General features: G+C 44.3%; 4 protein-coding genes across 5 annotated transcripts in view; 1 reads left to right on the top strand and 3 right to left on the bottom strand.

The window, feature by feature from the left end:
- Window positions 1-3,062, bottom strand: part of f7 (coagulation factor VII) — a 6,339-nt gene extending 3,277 nt beyond the window's left edge. The window contains exons 1-3 of the mRNA XM_015957906.3: window positions 2,939-3,062; window positions 2,151-2,314; window positions 2,011-2,035 (exon numbers count right to left, since the gene is read on the bottom strand). Of these exons, the coding sequence (XP_015813392.1) occupies window positions 2,011-2,035; window positions 2,151-2,314; window positions 2,939-3,044 (295 nt within the window). The 5' untranslated portion in view covers window positions 3,045-3,062. The remainder of the gene's footprint in view (window positions 1-2,010; window positions 2,036-2,150; window positions 2,315-2,938) is intronic.
- Window positions 3,063-4,133: 1,071 nt separating this feature from the next.
- On the bottom strand, window positions 4,134-9,667 carry f7l (coagulation factor VII, like). The gene is made up of 8 exons (XM_015957901.3): window positions 9,366-9,667; window positions 6,244-6,410; window positions 6,139-6,163; window positions 5,950-6,063; window positions 5,627-5,767; window positions 5,046-5,134; window positions 4,841-4,961; window positions 4,134-4,754 (listed from the first exon to the last, which is right to left on the bottom strand). Exons 1-8 carry the CDS (start codon window positions 9,451-9,453, stop codon window positions 4,207-4,209), a joined length of 1,293 nt encoding a protein of 430 aa, XP_015813387.1. The 5' UTR covers window positions 9,454-9,667; the 3' UTR covers window positions 4,134-4,206.
- LOC107384574 (uncharacterized) lies at window positions 9,668-14,910 on the bottom strand. 2 transcript variants are annotated; one of them, XM_015957902.3, is made up of 9 exons: window positions 14,681-14,910; window positions 14,360-14,578; window positions 14,098-14,220; window positions 13,634-13,866; window positions 13,428-13,565; window positions 13,165-13,352; window positions 11,876-11,955; window positions 11,716-11,799; window positions 9,668-10,098 (listed from the first exon to the last, which is right to left on the bottom strand). In XM_015957902.3, exons 2-9 carry the CDS (start codon window positions 14,553-14,555, stop codon window positions 9,953-9,955), a joined length of 1,188 nt encoding a protein of 395 aa, XP_015813388.3. In that variant the 5' UTR covers window positions 14,556-14,578; window positions 14,681-14,910; the 3' UTR covers window positions 9,668-9,952. The 2 variants fall into 2 exon arrangements, with proteins under 2 accessions (XP_015813388.3, XP_015813389.3); XM_015957903.3 differs by having other exon boundaries at window positions 14,360-14,575; window positions 14,681-14,820.
- A 695-nt stretch (window positions 14,911-15,605) lies between these two features.
- On the top strand, window positions 15,606-19,063 carry setdb2 (SET domain bifurcated histone lysine methyltransferase 2). The gene is made up of 12 exons (XM_015957900.3): window positions 15,606-15,861; window positions 16,336-16,449; window positions 16,523-16,624; window positions 16,694-16,872; window positions 16,951-17,208; window positions 17,283-17,602; window positions 17,678-17,847; window positions 17,916-18,154; window positions 18,314-18,362; window positions 18,451-18,608; window positions 18,690-18,778; window positions 18,842-19,063. The coding sequence occupies exons 1-12, from the start codon at window positions 15,831-15,833 to the stop codon at window positions 18,966-18,968; spliced, it is 1,836 nt and encodes a 611-aa protein (XP_015813386.3). The 5' UTR covers window positions 15,606-15,830; the 3' UTR covers window positions 18,969-19,063.
- Window positions 19,064-19,362: the final 299 nt, after the last annotated feature.

Raw genomic sequence — 19,362 nt, 5'->3', positions numbered from 1 at the left:
CGGGTAAACTAGTAGTAGCATATTCAATGTCAAATAAAGTAAAATGTTATTATCAGGAGAGGGAGAATGTTTAAGTGGTTAGCAACAGTGTTCAAGCCAATGGCTCCCTCCATGAGGCCACCTCAGCTCAGCAGAACATCATTGTAGCTTCTTCTGGGGAGAAAAACACTTAGAGAAAAAAATAAAGTTAGCTGAAGGAGCTCAAGGACTTTGGATAAAAAAGGAAGGTTAAATATTGGTCTATAATTCATTGGGTCATCTGGATCCAGAGAAGGTTTCTTAAGTAAAGGTTTGATTAAAGCAACCTTAAAATCCTGTGGTACGTATCCATTTACTAAGGATATATTGATTATATCTATGGGGGCAGTAACCAAAGGAAATGCATTTTTAAATCATTTGGTTGGGGTTGGATCACAAGACCTCTGGTTATAGGTTCTGGGCTCTGGTCTAGGTCAGGTCCTGTATCCCTGTTGGTGCTAATGTTAATGTTCTTCACCTTCCTTATGGACATGGTCTTTATGACCCGGCTCATTGGGCTAGAACATAAAGTCTGAACTGCTGGTTACCAAAAATCAACCTGTACTAACCAGCAGCAACCGTCTCTAGAGTCCAAAGCTCATTAGAGAACACCAATATGGTGCTCATCTCAAGCCACACACACCAAAGCAGCTATGACGTCAGCCACATGACAGGCTACTAAAACAGAATAATCATTTCAGCAGCAGGTCCGGTCTCCTTCAATGAGTCCAGATGATCCCGGACAAGCCCCCATATGTTACAACCAAGTTCATGGGACTGCAACATAAGGAGGAGGTCTGGACACATGGTGTGAGTTAAGACTATTTTTATTTCAAAATCAGCTTCCAAAAGGCCTCACTAAAAATGCCACACTGGCAGGTGCTCCCAAAGGTGCTCCCTCTGATAAGTCTCATCTCCTTCTGTAGTTGCACCAAGCAGCCTTTTATGCTGCATCCATAGGTGCAGCCACTCAGAGCAAGTGCCGATTGAACAAAGCCAGACCAATTATGAAGCAGAGGGGTGTCTGCAGGAAAATCCAAAGCACCAATCAACTGTTTGTACTGGCATAGTAACAGTTGTTTGCTCACAAGATGGATGCTTTGTATCTCCCTTTGGCAGGATTGTAACACCCATAGACATAAATACGTAGATGCCCCATTGGGTGCTGGAAAGCATAACAGTGTCGCTGCCATATTGGACGGGTCTTCTCACTCAGAGTGAGCAACTATGCCCATTTCTGTGCAGCCTACGTACAATTGAAAACAGCTCAAGTGGGATTACTAGTGACCTTTCTAGCCTACCTGATAGGATTTTATCTATACATTTATTTTATTATATTAATATTTTAATTATCATGTCATACCTTGTGTCTGATTTTGTAAAAAGGCTTGATAAAGTGTGTTTTTTAGTTGGGTAAGCACCTTCCTCAGTGGAAATGAATGCACTGGAGGTGAATGGAGACCCATCTAAAATGGCGGCTGGCCCCTACGGCAGCTCCTATAGGCAGCGCCAGTCCACGGGGCGTCTACGTATATATGTCTGTGGTAACACCAACCCAGGTCCCTCTCTAGTCAGAACCAGAGCCAGTGCTCCAAGTGGCCAGAACCAATTCCCAGTCCACTCCTAGCCCAGGCTCATTCTAGACCCACTCTAGTCTTTGCCCAATTCCAACTCATTCCACTTTCTCGTCTTGGCTACCAGCTGGTAGGTTATTTTCTGTGTAACAGTACTTAAAATAAGAACTCATGGTAGAAAGACTCCAGAAAGAAAGATTCCACATTTCAGAGGCTGTACTGCAAGGATCCACGGGTCCCATAAATAGATTGGAGCCCCCACCAATCCAGTTTCTCCTTCCATCAAACACCTTACAGGAAACATCAAACAAGTTTTCTTCTTCTGGAGTTCATTTTAAGTCAGAAGTTGGAGAACCACCACAATAGAGTGAGACAATCATCAGAGAGACATTTCAAGTAACAAAAAAGTGTTTCTTACTGGAATACGTCTTCCAGAACTCGTTCTGAGGAAAAGAAAAGAGCAGAACATCAGTGGAAGTACCAGCAGCACCTGCTGGGTTCTGTCAGTTTTCTGGACTCAGACTTCTAGATTCAGAGTTCATCTGGAACATCACTAACCGCCGTCTCTGTATGCTCAAACACCTCTCTGGCCTCCTCAAAGCTGCACTTCTCCTCCAAACACTCCCTCTCCAGATCTCCCGTTTTCAGCTCCTCAAACCAGCCGGAGTTGTACCTCCGAGTCCGGATCAGAACACCATGGGCCTGGTCTGGACCCAGAAAGACTGAGGAACACAGAACAAGTAAAGAATTGACCAGGATTGTAGTCATCAAGATATTTTTTAATAAATTCACTTAAAGAATCTGTTAATTGATAGTTGTGATTGTTTACAGCAGTTCTCTAGAGATCAGGGGGAGTTTTATGGGATGTTTAGCCAAGAACACCAACTATTAAACACCAGAAAGTTTTTTTTTTTGGATCCATCAGAAAAGAAATCAGGTGGACACAAGCTAGTTAACACTTAAACCATTCATTCCTTTAAACCACAAACTTTAATCTAAACCAGGAGTAGAATCCTGGTAAATGGTGATGTCACTTCCTGTTTTCAAGCAAGTCATTTAAATTCTGCTGTTTGTTTCATCTTTGGTGTATTGGTCAGTTTTTTGCTTCACTCATTTAATTATTACAAGTAATCCAGTTTTCAGTGTTTTTGTGTAAAACCAAGAACTCCTCGTTTTCTTGGCTTTTGCTGTTTAAAACCCAAAGATCGTTGAACTTAAGAGGCAAGTAAAAGTCAGAGTGGATGTTATCATTTGTTTGCATAACCTTCATTATCTAGCTGACAGCGCTGTTGCTATTAAAGACTAAACACGTCTTCTCTGATCAGAAGAACATACAATTCTCTCACCTGAAACTGAGCAGCAGCTCTGAAGGCTGAAGACCAACATGATGAAGACTCTCAGCCACATGCTTGACTTTGTCACAGGACTGCCGTCCTTTGCCTCCGTGGACATGAAGGTACAAAGTGCCCCCCCCCCCCCCACCCCCCAATTGCTGGTGACCATGGAAACACCTGAGTAGTGAAATGCAAGGGGATCGATGTTCAGATCACGTTTCAGTCCTGTAAACATCTGTCCGGGTCAATGGTCAAAGTTCCTCCAGTCACCAGTCTTACTCTCAGTGATGGAACATTTTAACCCTAGAATCATGCTATTTTACCACTGAAAGAATGTATGCGTTAATCAACTTAGAATAAAAACAAAGATGTTTAATTGGTAAAGAAAACCTCCAAAGAGTCAGTCTGTTGTTTTCATGTTGAAATTACTGACCAATTAAATAATAGATCAAATAATTTGTGAATCTAAATTATTGACATAAAAGATAAATCAAACTAAAACTTTAAGTTATTAATGAGCCCTGATATAAAGATTTGCCTGCTTTCTAATTAGTCTTGTGGTTATGATGGATATTTTACTGTCAAACATGTCACGAGTTGGGCAGGAGGAAGTTTAGGACCAAAGATGCAGAGAACCAGATGAACAAGGCAGGAAGTGGATGATGAAAATAAAATCCTTTATTTAGGAGTAATCCAAGAAGGCAGGGAGCCAAAAAAAACGAGAATCAAAAATCCAAATATCTAAACCGAGAGATGCTAAAACCATGGGAGCACAGGACCTGGAGGGGATACGGGGGGGGGGGGGGGGGGGGGGGACCCTAGAGGGGCTGCAGATCTGGGGACACATGAGGAACACAAGGAGACACATGAGGGAGACGTAGACAAGGACACATGAGGGCGCTGGGAGACACAAAGGGAGAACCTAGAGACGGATGAAGAACACAAGGAGACACATGAGGGAAGACGCAGACGCAGACAAAACAAAGCATTTTGTTCAATGAGGTCCCGCCCCCTCCCTCTCTGCTGTGCTTCAGCTCTTCCTTCAAAGCTCCTCCCACTCTTGTGTGTGTGAGTCCTGCTTGTGATTGGTTGTTCTCGTGTTTCATTGCTTGATGTGAGCTAAGATTTAGCCAACAGATACTAATGATGGTTATTAGCATAGGATCTAAACTGTTATGCAGAAGGAACAAAAAGTTCAGACTCAGAATAAATCAGCAGCAGTTTATTCAAACTTTCTCCACACTTTAAACTGTGACTTCTCACCACTGGTCTGACCCAGATTAACCAGTAGCCATAATTTTGTCGATCCAGTCCAGAAAGTTGCTGACTTTGGTGTAAATGCCGTACATATTTTCTTTAGCGCAGCCCATTCCCCAGCTCACCACGCCCGTTAGGAACCAGGTCTTCTTGTAGCGTGTTACCAGTGGGCCACCGCTGTCACCTTCACATGCGTCCTGGCCACCACGCCTTCGTCCTGCACACATCATGTTCTTGGTGATGTTGAGCTGCGTGTGGAGGCGACACTCCTGCGGGTGGACCTTTGGCACCACCAAACGCTGCAGGAATCGAGCAGAAGAACCAAACTCTAACAGGCGGCCCCACCCAGACACCGTGGAAAGGCGGACTAAAGACAGAGTCCGAGTGAAGGTGCTGTTGCGAGCAGGGAGGCAGATGGGCACCACGTAGCGCCCCAGTTTGATCGGGCGGTGCAGCTTGAGCAGAGCCAGGTCACTGTCGTAGGTGGAGTGACTGTAGTTTTGATGGATCACCACCTCAAGAACTCGCCGTTGCTGTTCAGTCTTCTCAGGCTCCTGTCGGTCATGTTTGCCTTCACACAAACACAGTTGGAGACAAAGACTGAGCCTGACTAAAAAAAGAGAAAAAAAAAGATAAGTAGTCCAACTTCAACCTTACCAACGGTGACGTGGAAGATGGCGACAGGCTTCGACCAAACGCAGTGAGCTGCTGTTAAAATCCACACTTCTGACAGGACAATGGCACCACATGTGAACTTGTTGTTTTCACTTAACATAGCCTGAAGAGACAGCAGAGACCAGGAAGGTCAAGTGGTCTGGGTCCAGCTGAAGAGCACCTGATGTGACTGGAGGGTAAAACGTACCTGCCATGGACACTGTCCTTTAGGACACATCTGACCATTGACAATCCTCGGGGTAAAATGTACCAATGGTCTTCCACAGACAACGGCCTCTAGACCACACCCACAACAGAACCGGTCAGCATGCTGCCTCTTATGCTAAATATCCAACAAGCTCTGAAAAAAACTCCCAAACAAGCTTGAAACCACAACCAGAAGAAGATACTCAACATGGACATTTGTTTTCAAAAGACACTCTGAAAGACCCTGAGAAGAAACCCCTTTCATACCAGTACTAGCTCTGGTTGTTGCCACACTCCAGTTTCAAGTCTTGTGGTTTCGAACTTTCCCCCTTTAGGGTTTATGTAGCAGGAACACATGGTCAACCTGGAGGAGATCCTCCCAGAGAAGTCCAACCAGGAATTCTGGGTAGATTCTGAAGTAACACCTAAATGAGCTTTGACCACTAGATTACTGGCTGAAAACACCAGTTTGGTTCCAACTAAATGTATGAATGTAAAGAAAACTGTCATCTGGTTAGGAATAAATGAAGGTGAGCTGCTCTGTTGTCACCAGATCCAGTTAACCTGTTAACCAGTTCAGACCTTTAGGCAGGCATGTGTTGTTGTCCTCATCCAGACCATATCCTGAAGCACAGAAACAGGAAGGAGATTGATCCGGGGGCTGTCTGCAGAAATGCTCACATCCTCCATTTCTGTAGCGACAGCTGTTTGGGGTTGAGCGGACTGCGAATGACAAGAGACAACGTGAAGAAACCCGAGACAACGTGAAGAAAGACCGAATGGAGACAACCTGAAGAAACAAGACAACATAAAACAAGACCAACAGGAATAGACAACATGATGAAACCAGAGGCAACATGAAGGAGGACCAGGAGAAGCATCTGACCTGTAGCTGCTGTTCCTACCTTTGTCACAGTTGAATCCGTGGAAGCCTGGTGAACATTTGCAGATGTAGCTGTCGATGTGACGAGTGCAGGTTGCTCCATTCTTACAGGGAGATGATGAGCAGTGGTCTACAGCTTGAAACAGGAAATGAAAAAGTCAACAAAAAGCAACGTTACCTTACATATGATCAATGCTGGAGTCTTCTCTACCTGTGTATGTCCTCCAGAAGTTCTCCTGGAAACAGAAAACACAATAAAAACAGAGAAGATTGTGTAACTAAAATGATTAAAATGATGGGTTTGACTATGAATTACCAGCTGCTGAGGTGTGGCAAAGATCTCCCTGGCTTCCTCATAGGAACATTTCTCTTCCAAACATTCTCTCTCCAGGTTTCCTAATTTCACCTCCTCCAGTAAGAAGTTTGCACGACGAGTACGATGCAGGAAAATGTTGGCCTCACGTTGGTCCAGAAGCATTCCTCCTTTATCGAAAAATAGAAGAGATTAACTAAAAGCACACCATAAGCAAAAGGTCTTCATGTCCGCTGGAATTAGATGAAAAAACTTTGGTACAAACCTGAGGGCAGAACTCATCAGAATATTTCTAAAATGTTACTAAAACCCAAATCTTACTTCAGCAAGGAAATTAATATGAGGAGGAAGATCTACAGATCTCCAAGTCTGAGAAATATGATTAATAAATATTATGGTCTCACCACCAGCACCAAAGACAAAGGTTTTGCTTCCAAACCTGGATCCTTCTCTCAATCTTCCCAAATCCTTCTCATATCCAGACATCTCATATCCAGACCATCTCATATTCAGACATCTCATATCCAGACATTTCATATCCAGACATCTCATATTCAGACATTTCATATCCAGACATCTCATATTCAGACATCTCAGACATCTCATATTCAGACATTTCATATCCAGACATCTCATATTCAGACATTTCATATCCAGACATCTCATATCCAAACCATCTCATATCCAAACAATCTCATATCCAAACCATCTCATATCCAAACAATCTCATATCCAAACCATCTCATATCCAGACCATCTCATATTCAGACATCTCATATCCAGACATCTCATATTCAGACATCTCAGACATCTCATATTCAGACATTTCATATCCAGACATCTCATATTCAGACATTTCATATCCAGACATCTCATATTCAGACATTTCATATCCAGACATCTCATATCCAAACCATCTCATATCCAAACAATCTCATATCCAAACCATCTCATATCCAAACCATCTCATATCCAGACATCTCATATCCAAACAATCTCATATCCAAACCATCTCATATCTAGACCATCTCATATCCAGACATCTCATATCCAAACCATCTCATATCCAAACCATCTCATATCCAGACATCTCAAATCCAAACCATCTCATATCCAGACATCTCATATCCAGACATCTCAAATCCAAACCATCTCATATCCAGACCATCTCATATCCAAACCATCTCATATCCAGACATCTCATATTCAGACATTTCATATCCAGACATCTCATATTCAGATATTTCATATCCAGACATCTCATATCCAAACCATCTCATATCCAAACAATCTCATATCCAAACCATCTCATATCTAGACCATCTCATATCCAGACATCTCATATCCAAACAATCTCATATCCAAACCATCTCATATCTAGACCATCTCATATCCAGACATCTCATATCCAAACCATCTCATATCCAAACCATCTCATATCCAGACATCTCAAATCCAAACCATCTCATATCCAGACATTTCATATCCAGACATCTCAAATCCAAACCATCTCATATCCAGACCATCTCATATCCAAACCATCTCATATCCAGACATCTCATATCCAGACATCTCATATCCAGACCATCTCATATCCAGACATCTCATATCCAGACATCTCATATCCAGACCATCGCATATCCAGACCATCTCATATCCAGACATCTCATATCCAGACATCTCATATCCAGACCATCTCATATCCAGACATCTCATATCCAGACATCTCATATCCAGACCATCTCATATCCAGACATCTCATATCCAGACATCTCATATCCAGACATCTCATATCCAGACATCTCATATCCAAACCATCTCATATCCAGACATCTCATATCCAAACCATCTCATATCCAGACATCTCATATCCAGACATCTCATATCCAAACCATCTCATATCCAAACCATCTCATATCCAGACCTCTCATATCCAAACCATCTCATATCCAAACCATCTCATATCCAGACATCTCATATCCAAACCATCTCATATCCAAACCATCTCATATCCAAACCATCTCATATCTAGACATCTCATATCCAAACCATCTCATATCCAAACCATCTCATATCCAGACATCTCATGTCCAAACCATCTCATATCCAAACCATCTCATATCCAGACATCTCATATCCAGACATCTCATATCCAAACCATCTCATATCCAGACCATCTCATATCCAGACATCTCATATCCAAACCATCTCATATCCAAACCATCTAATATCCAGACATCTCATATCCAGACATCTCATATCCAAACCATCTCATATCCAAACCATCTCATATCCAGACATCTCATATCCAAACCATCTCATATCCAGACCATCTCATATCCAGACATCTCATATCCAAACCATCTCATATCCAGACATCTCATATCCAAACCATCTCATATCCAGACATCTCATATCCAAACCATCTCATATCCAGACATCTCATATCCAAACCATCTCATATCCAGACATCTCATATCCAAACCATCTCATATCCAGACATCTCATATCCAAACCATCTCATATCCAGACATCTCATATCCAAACCATCTCATATCCAGACATCTCATATCCAAACCATCTCATATCCAGACCATCTCATATCCAAACCATCTCATATCCAGACATCTCATATCCAGACATCTCACATCCAAACCATCTCATATCCAGACCATCTCATATCCAGACATCTCATATCCAAACCATCTCATATCCAGACATCTCATATCCAGACCATCTCATATCCAAACCATCTCATATCCAGACATCTCATATCCAGACCCTTTCATATCCAGACCATCTCATATCCAGACCAGCTCATATCTAAATAAAAATGTTCTCTATAACGTAATTTTTAAAAATCTTATTAAAATTAACTTTTACAGATTTTTTAAACATATTAACACCAATCCTGATTTTATAATATATTATATTTAATACAATTTCATAAAGTCCTGCTCACTAAAATCAGTTAGAGAAATAAATATTATAGAACAAACTAATAAAACAGGAAAAGTTTAAGCCATCAGATTGTGTAATCTGCTTGTGGTCTGCACTCCTCTGATGGAGTCCTGATGGGAACGGATCCCTGAGGTGAAGAAGAAGAGTTGAAGGAACAAACTGACCTCCTTGAGTCCCAGTGCATGATGGGAGAGAAGCAGTGATGAGCAGTAGGAAGAAGACACGACTCGTCTTTTTGCTGATGAACGCCATGATTGTTGTGGCCCGACCAAAGGTCACGTAGTGAAAAACAAACACACAAAAACACTTGCATTCTCCACACGTTTGACTTCCTGTTTCAGGTTAAAAGACACTCGTTTATTTGTGTTCAACAATTCTGATAATAAACATCTGGTTGAAATGTTCTGGTCATCTACAGTAACTCACAAACTCATAAATAATAAACACACAAAAGACGAGTTATTACTTTGGTCTGAGCATGTGAATATTTTATTTCAAAGCTTTAACGAAAAACAGCACAGCCTGACAATAATAAGAATAATGTAATATATAAGAAAAACATTGAATAATATTTCATTGAAAGGTTTTCTGATTCTTATTCATTTACAAAGTGAGAAGTGCAGAAAATAAATTCATCATTAATAAAAATCATGTTCTAATTTTAGGAGAGATGAGGCACCCGTAAAGAGGAAGTAGATTTTAATGCTCTTCTGAAAGTTCTCCTCCTGTCCTCCAGAGGGCAGGGCGGCTCTCAGTGCACCTCCTTCAAGATGTTGGGGAGGAACTCCTGGGCATCTCTGAGTTTGTCCTTCCACTCTGGAGGTACGCCCAATCCGGCATGGGCGGCCCCAGCCCCCAGAAGGGCCCCGAGCGCTGCCCCGCGGTTGCAGTTCTCACCTGAACACAAACACAAAAAGTCTGAACCTGGAAGAAGAGACTCTATGTTTATGTTTATTTATTTGGCAGACGCTTTTATCCAAAGCGACTTACAATCTATAACCTATAGGGCATGTTGTGATCTGTGGGGGAAACCGGAGTACTCGGAGGAAACCCACACATGCATGGTGTAACTGCTGTTGCTGTTTATATCTTCATTTATTTATTTTTCCCATTTGTAAGACACTGGGTTGGTTGTGCTTCCTGTAATTTTATTTTGAAAAGCTACATGAGCTGCTGACAGCCACACCCTTAATTGATGAATACAAGCCAGGTGTGAGGAACACACAGAACCTGGATGAAGTGCTTACAAGCAGCTAGCTGAGAATGGACAGATTCAATGCATTGCCGAAGGAATAAATAATGAAAGGACTTAAAGGAAGACAGATGGATTCCCTTTGTGTTTTAAGCAAAACAGCCAACGAGGTATTTATTTGTCTTTATTTTGTTGCACGCAACTCCACGCAGAAAGGCCGCAGCTGAGTTTCGGACCTGCAACCTTCGTGCTGCGAGGCAACAGGGCTAACCACTGCGCCATGCAGACTCTGAGCTTAACTCGCCTCCCATCAGACGGAAAATGTGCTCAAATTTAAACAAAGTCTATCCCTGGATGGGAAACCTGGCAGTGCAGCCGGTGAGACGGTAACATGGTGAATTTAAGACACATTTGCAGACTACACACACACACACACACAGTTAACATTCAGCCCCCACCCCGTGTCTGAATTAGAATAAAACTAAGAATCTGAAGACGGTGCATTTTAAGAAACGCTAAGAAGATTCTTAACAATTTAAGCTATTGCTTTCAAACTGGTTTCAGTGCTTACTTAGGGAAAAACCATAAAGTGTTAAAAACTCTTTGTTTAAAAACACTATGTTCATTTGTCAAGTCTTCAAATTATTGCTGGGCACTTTAATGATCTGTCACACAACAGCACATGCGTTGTTAGTCAAACCATAAAACTAAAGCAGTTTCCACAAGACGCAGCAGAGATCCAGCTGCTGTGAACCGGGCACCAGATAACCTGCAGCTGCACTCTCAGACCAGCTTAAACCAGCTGGTTCTAGCAGGAACTAGCAACAGGCTGATATTTGTTTGACAGGATGAAATATATTTATTATTACCGGCCTAGAGCCTGTTTGGGTTAAATTAAATGTTTTCACTGCAACAACGCTGTGCCCCTCGAAGGCAATAAAACATGCTTCCATGCCTCTACCTCACCCACAAGCATCCCGATTTGAGTCCCAGTGAAATTGCGTTTTCCAGATCAGCTGGCTTATTTATACGGAGAATATTCAGAAGGTCCTTTCACATTGACCATTTATGGCAGTAGGTTGGTGTGTTGAAGATGGGATACGATCCAACATCACCTGAGCCCACTTCTAGGATAGGTGGGATTAATAAAGTAGGAACTGTGTGCAGCTGTGTGTACACAGTGTTTAATAGGTTGGAAATTTTGTTTGCGTAAGTAAAGTTTTGCTGAGTCTAAGTAGTTTTAGTGAGGATTCTACATAAAGCTTTATAAACGAGGCCCCTGGATTTTAGGACTTAAACATTGAAAACCTCATTGCTCTGACCTCCACAGTTAGTGTTGGTCAGGATTCCTCCTCTGATGTCGTCATGGAACTCGTGAGCGAGGTAGAACAAGCTGGACAACGCCCCTGAAGGTCCAATAAACATAATTAGTCTGTAAGCAGAGTCAAACTGAAGCTGTCAGAACCAGGATCAGGTTCTGACCTCTGGTGTAGCAGGCCAGACCAAGGTGGTTCACAGCGGTCTGATGGACCTTCAGACGCTCCTCGGAACACTCGGGAAACCTGGAAGACAGAAAAACTGGTTAAATGAGCTGTTGCAGCCTCTGGAGGAAGGGGTGTGGATCCTAAAATGACCTCCAGATTTGTATATCTGAGCAGGATCTGATTTAACGAGATTATTTAGTCTGGAACCTGCTGCAGTCTCATCATACGACTAGGACCGATAGTTAAAGTTAAAGTCCCATTAGTTGTCACACACACAGGTGTGTGTGCGAAATTTATTCTCCGCATTTGACCCATCCCCTGGGGGAGCGGTGAGCTGCAGACAAGCCCCGCTCGGGAACTATTTGGTGGTTTATCCCCCCAATCCAACCCCTTAATGCTGAGTGTCAAGCAGGGAGGCATTGGGTCCCATTTTTTCAAAGTCTTTGGTATGACCCGACCAGGAATCGAACCCCTGATCTCCCAGTCTCAGGGCGGACACTCTACCACTAGGCCACTGAGAAAGAAACATCAAGTCCAAGTGGTGCTCGCTGCAGAACCACAAAGGCGGAGCTGCACCAGAGTCAGCCCTGCCCATTCCATCAGAGTCAGTCCAATTCCTTCCAGTTGTTAGACTTAATAGCATGCTGGAACCAAAGAGGGTGTTATCATCTAAAATGCAAGATTGAGGACTTGAGTTGAGAGGTTAATTGAACCGTTTTTGTAAAGGTTCCATATAATTAAAAATCTAACTTTTAGAACTTTTTATCATGTTATATCGTCATTTCCTCATAAGAAACACGCCAAAGCCATCTTTGGCCTCATTCACGCATTTTCCTCCCATCTCAGCTTCAATTTGGTCCTCTCCTCCGAAGCGGGTCTGGTCTTGGTTCTCAAATCTGGATATTCTGTGAATTTTCTGATAAATTATTTCTGATATGACTTCTACTGAGACACCGCCGAAAAACCATACATCCCATCTACAGAGACACACTGGATGGCACAATCACAAGGGATGCCACTAGCTCAGTATCAGATATAGTGGTTAAGTGGTCCATCCAGGGTCTGTTCAATATTGACATCTATAGGAGTTGAATGCTAGAAATGATGGAGAACTTCATTAAAGCCAACTATCTTACCAATCAAAGCCCTGATCCTCCCTCTGGGACTTTATGGAGGTCTATGTCATTCTGATCTACAGGCAACGAGATCAAAACTTCTTTTCTGTGGACTTTTATTCTGAAAGCATCCTAATGACACCTGGACCTGTCTGACTTGATTCATTCAGACCTGGCAGCCTTGTGACTGAAGCTCTGGCAGGTGTCCCAAGTACCCAATGCCTTCAGGGCAACCTCGGCCTGCTGGCGGATGCTGGCTCCACCCACAACGGCGTGCAGCGCTTGGCTGTAGATGGACACAAACCCAGGGACTTTGGGGTGAGGATGGGTGAGTTTCACAAAGTCCACCGCTGCTGACACCTGAGCAGAGAGACATTACAGGTGAGACATGACACCAGGAACCACGTCAGGGCCATCTCTGCCAAGGTTGCTTACAGCTCGCTTCTCATTGGCTGATGCTGACAGGAGGACAAAGGGGAGGATCATGGGAAGACAGCCAATGGCATCCAGCTGGCTGTCAGGAAACGGAGAGCTCAGCATTTGTTTGGAACGTGTCTCTGCAAACACTAGAACCTGGACAGAAAAAATCTAGTCAAAGAGGACATGGGTCCCAGCAGTGGGATGAGGACAACTGCTTTTACCTCATGGGGGGACGTCGGTCTACTGTCTCGCCAGTCAGAGAAGAATGAGCGGTGGAAGGACTCAGCGTAGGTGTCAGCGTGTGATCCAGATCTGGTCAGGAACTGGACGTAGTCCGACAGGACGGCAGCTCGAGCCTCTGGCTGGGAGATGTCAGCAAACTGTCCAGCGACAAGCGTTTGTGCGGCTCGCAGGGAGCAGAGGACGTTCAGCGTGTTGTCCCCTGCCTGAAGACCTGCAGGACATGACAAGGTTGTTGAGGATCAAAACATAAGACAACATAAAATAGAACTGTTTATCAATCTAAAATACAAAGAAAAAACAAGATTAACATGCATGACATTTTCTCTCGCACACACACACACGTGCACACATACACACACACACACACACACACACACACACACACACACACAAACGAGTCAACAGATTTATAACAAAAACAAAGATGCTTCAGAAACATTACCTTGGTGATAGTGGACTGACCCAGTGGAAGACTTCCACAAGTCCAGCTTATCATGGAGGATGATGTCACCGACCACATCAGCCCGTTTGGTTCTGGTCATCCAGGCAGTCCGACCACTGCCAGCTGAAACACAACAACCAAACACAAGAGCATCAGAATTAACCAGCGGAGTTCCACAGGGTTGTGTTCTAGGAGTTTGTACTTTGGGATCTAGGCCTCCAGGTTCCTGGGTTACAATAATGAAACCATTAAGTTCTGGTACCGGTGTTGGAGAGGGTGAGGATGCTGGATGGGTGTCTATCTGCAGGTGAACTGAAATCAGATATCCAGCCCCCAAAGTCTCTCTTGATGTCTTGGATGTGGTAGTACCAGTGGGCCGGCATGGACATGGAGTCAGCTGCACACATTGCCCAGAAGGCCTCGCTGACGGACCGCCAGACCCCAGACATCTCAGACATCAGAGTTCCACCAGAACCTTCTACTGCAGCAGAAGAGGACAGTCAAGGTGATCTTAAAGAAGCTCACTGACTCAGCTGATTCTAAAGTGATGATCAGTAATCGGAGTCATCTGAAATTGAAGTACCTTTTTGATGCCACCCTGGTTAAAGCTGCTCACCCATCGGCTCTCTGCTGGCGTTGACACCTCATGTAAACTTGCATAAGTTTATTATCAGTGTTACAAAACTCAACCGGAAGTGATCCGTAGCAGCTGTTTCTGATTGGTGCCATGAAGCAAACGTCCCAATAAAAACAGTCGCTCCGCTGGTTCCCAAACACAGTGCTAATTACGTGCAGGTTAGAACTGGATCTCCGCTACAAACACGATTGTTTATCAATGCTCTGTGGTATGGAGCAACACGAGGGTCAAATTACACCATTTTAAAATCCCTTAAATTAGACTTGCAGGCAGCAAAGATCTTTGGTTTGACTCTCCAGTAACTTAAAAATAAATAAAGCAATTTAAAATTTAAACTTGAGAAATTAATCAACCTCAAACTATTTACGTTTTGAAATTATCAGTGGATATGTGTTTTCTTCAAATCTATTTTTCTTGGTTCTGTGTTAAAATGGAAAGCTTAAGTATCAAGGTTGATCAGAGAGTGTTTTTTCGTTTGAATCTCAGTGAGTTTATGATCGTTGAAACGTGAAAAGATAAAAACAAACCAATTTTAAGTTAAGAATATTTTCATCACTTCATTTTTATGTGTATTTCTTTGTACTGTTTTTGATATACCTTTCAAATTTTCCTCTATGAGTAGGAAATTATATTGTAAACAAAGAGCTTTCATAAAAGGGTCACAATCTCCTGACAGACAAACTTCAGGGCATAACAAAACTCAACTGCTACGGCAGCCGGTTTGAGACAATTAAAGTCACAAAGCGTTTCTAGCATGGTTTCAAGTCGCTGCAAGGCTTTTGTGAGAGTTTATATGATTTTAAAACATTAACTCGTGTCTAAAACATGGTCACATTTGTGTTTATGCTGCTTGATACAGTATCATTGTTTTAGCTTTTTACTCCCCGTGAGTTAGCTTTTTGCTCAGCGGCTTCGAGTTTGACTAAATTGTTGGGTCAAAACTCGGTTCCGATGGAACCAGCATGGTGTAACGTGTTCGGTTAGTCAGTTTATTGCTTCAGTGTGTAGTACCGAACCACCTCAGTGTTCCTTTGAGTTTAACTCGTAAGAAAGACTTCTTAGCTGGGTGCTAGCTGTTAGCTAACAATAGTCTGCGATGGGAGAGCCATCGGAACCACCGGATGTGGGTAAGAACCTATCACACACACACAGACTGAGCTAATAAAGGTTACGGTTATATAAAAGGTATTTTTCAGCTGACAAAACCAATTTTCATTCAGATAAATTCATTTCGCCTTGACTGTTACGGGATCTCACTGTCGCCATATTTATCAGGGCAAAACCTTTCATCAGGTCCAAACCGATCTCAGTACCAGGGTCTTTATGTTCCTGAGTTTTCACACAAAGTTCTGAATAATTAAAAAGTGGTTCTTATTCTGGGCCTGATCCGATCAGGTCTAGCTGGAGGCAAATCTAATTACATTTCTTCTGTTCCTTTTCTTTTACTAAAGTCGTTTTCCGGAGATAACCAGAAACATTTCTCCATCTCAGACCCAGTGTGTTCAAGTCCAGAAGGTTCTGATGGCTGTCTGGATGTGGTTGTTTCCCTGACCATCTCTGAACTTGTTCTGATTCGGACTTTGTCCCGATGTGTTCCACAGAGCTGGCCAAAGCTTTCTGGGCAGATGAGGATGTGGATCAGGTTTTCAGTTCGGTTTTTGAGTACCTGGAACACCTGAAGCGGGTTCTACAGAGGAAAACAGCTACAGATAAAGGTTCTGACCCGCACCTGGTTTACCCTGCAGTGCGTTTCAGTTCTTGTTGTGATGTTTGTGTCGTTTCCTTCAGAGTACGTTCAGGCACTGAAGCTGGTGGAGTTTCTGGACTGCTCTTCCTTGAGCTCTCATCAGAACCAGGAATCCTCGGTGGTCCAGGTGGTCATCGGCTCAGGCAAGACTCACCTCCACATATCTGTGTGACATCGCGGTTTCTGAGTGATGACATCATTTATTTCTACAGGTGAGCTGCTGCCAGCTAACCTCCCTGACCAAGATCCAGCCTCCCCCTCCTCCCCCGTTTCCCCGTTCTGTCTCTTTAACGGGCTGGGTGTCTCGGCGACGGCGCCTGCTGACAGGGACGAGCTGCTGCCTCCGCTGGCTCCGGTGCAGTTGGAGTACCTCCCTCACCAATGCTGTAAGGTAGATGAGTTGAACATCTCCTGGTTAAAAACAGGAACTTCTTGTGAGTAAGCCACACATCTCGTCCCACCCCCATAGGACTGCCTGCCCAGTTTACCCAGAATGCTTCAGTCCACCACCTCATTGAGTTGTCAGAACCCTCTGAAGGTCCCGCTGCTCTGCGGCTTTAAGAGGCTGACCGCCATGCCGCTGATGTCAACGCTCAGGGATGCCGAGGGACTGGAGGACAACGGGGACTGGGACGTCATGTACAAGGCGCCGTGTGGACAGAGTCTCCGTGACTTTGACGATGTGATGTGTTTCCTGTCGGCCACTGAGAGCTATGACGTCCTGCAGGTCTTGCTTCAGAGCCCGGAGATTATTAATGTTCTGATCGGATCAGAGATGACTCCCATTTTCTTCTGCTGCAGGTGGACTTCTTCACCTTCAGCCATTTCGTTCAGCTGGACCCTATGCCAGGTCGGCATCACTCAGAGGACCTGAGCCGGGGGAAGGAGTCGACGCCGGTTGAGCTGTGCGTCGGGGATGCTGGGACGCGGCCCAGCGAGTTCCGGTACCGGAAGGACCGGTGGCCCCATGGCTGCTTTCTGAGTCGTGGTCCAGCTCTGTTTCGTGTCTGCTGCGACTGCACCGATGGCTGCAGCGACGCCAAGCACTGCGCCTGCGTTGCCATGACGACTGGAGGGCGGGGCTACAGTCACCAACGGCTGCTGGAACCGGTACCGTCAGGGTGAGCTGGACGAACCTGAGCCCTGTCAGCTCGCTCACTTGTTGAAGAGACCAAACCTTTCTCCTCTTCCTGCAGGTTGTACGAATGTGGACCGTGGTGTGGTTGCGTCCGCTCCCGCTGTCAGAACCGCCTGGTCCAAAGAGGCCTCAGAGTCCGGCTCCAGGTGTTCCAGACAGAGGACCGGGGCTGGGGTGTCCGCTGCCGTGATGACCTGGATCGGGGCACATTCGTGTGCATCTACGCAGGTGAGGCTCAGTGCTGGTGCTGACCCATTTTAGGAGGTGGGCTTTGTTCACACCTGCTTCATGAACAGGTGTGGTCCTGCAGCGGGTCCAGAGTCCGGTAGAGCTGCCACCTGCAAAGCTGTTCGCTGTTGACGTCCCGTCAGACGACGAAGTGGAGGTCGTCACTGAGTGGCTGGCCCCGCCTATCCTAGACGGGCGGAGCAACCTGGTGGAGACGCCCCCACCTTCTTCTGCCCTGACCTCACCCCCACTGCACGTCCCTGTGATCCAAAGACCCGCTGAGTCCAACACCCCGCCCCAGAACCAGGTTAACCCTAATCCAGATTAAACCAGTTTGGTCCAGTTTAAACCAGCCAAATTCATCAAATTACAAAAAGTTCCGCTTATTGACTGATGCTGGTGTGATGTCATAGACTTTTATCACACACACACATGTTTAATAAGGTCCTGGTACTTGTTCCATCAGAGTCCGACGGCGCTGATGGAGGGTCCAGATCAGAAGTCTCCATCAGCAGGTGACGGACGTTACTTATTAACTAAACTGCTAAACCAACAACCCTCAGATGCTCTGCAACCTGAATTGTTCTGATGATGTTCTCTCAGCTGACATGCCAAAAGGAACGGTTGCTATGACGACAGAAATGCAGGAGGTGAGCAGCACAAAGCCTAATGCTCAGAGGAGTTTAAAACGAGGAGCTGAAATGGAGGAAGTCTGTTTCATAGACGCTAATAAGGAAGGAAACGTGAGCCGCTTCATTAACGTGAGTCCACAGCCAGCTGCTGCTGCTGCTCATGATGCTGCTGCTGATGATAATGATGATGACATCTGACTCCGCCCACAGCACAACTGCAAGCCTAACCTTTTCATCCAGAATGTCTTCACGGACTCCCACGACCCCGCCTTTCCGGTCATCGCCTTCTTCACCAGCAGGTGAGGAAGACGAGCGCCCTTTAAGAGGTTCTGGTTTCTCTTTCTGACTCTCGTCTCATTCAGGGTTGTGAAATCCGGCACCGAGCTGACCTGGGATTACGCTGCTGATGCGTATGCTGACCCGGGACAGAAACAGGAAGTTCCTTGTCTGTGTGGTAGCAGCGATTGTCGGCAGTGGCTCCACATCTAGGAGAACCTCGTTGGCATGTGAGGTCCTACAGTCCTGCTGTTTCATGGCACAAAGTGTTAGTAACTGTTAGTTTTTCTCTTTGAAGTTTTGTAATAAAAATATTTTCAGAAGAAAAAAATCTGTCTGGTTTCTTCCATTTTGAAATCTTTGTTTCAGACATTTTTTGTGGTTTCAAATGAAAACAATGAACAACAATTAGTTTTGTTTTAAAACATATTTTCAGAGGTTATTTTTGCCTTTTAAAGTTTAATTTAGAATTTGCAGAATGTTACCAGTGTTGTGCTGAAAAGAGTACGCTTGCCAAACTGTGCATCACCTGTGAAGCAACTGCAAGTATTGGAAGTAAAGGATTAGAACTATGAGCATCGAGGCTATTTTAATAGAATGTGAACAC

Source organism: Nothobranchius furzeri, chromosome 3 (genome assembly GCF_043380555.1).
Source record: "Nothobranchius furzeri strain GRZ-AD chromosome 3, NfurGRZ-RIMD1, whole genome shotgun sequence".
NCBI lineage: Eukaryota > Metazoa > Chordata > Actinopteri > Cyprinodontiformes > Nothobranchiidae > Nothobranchius > Nothobranchius furzeri.
Note: the sequence above shows the minus strand (reverse complement) of the source record. Positions and strands in the feature narration are given on the sequence as shown.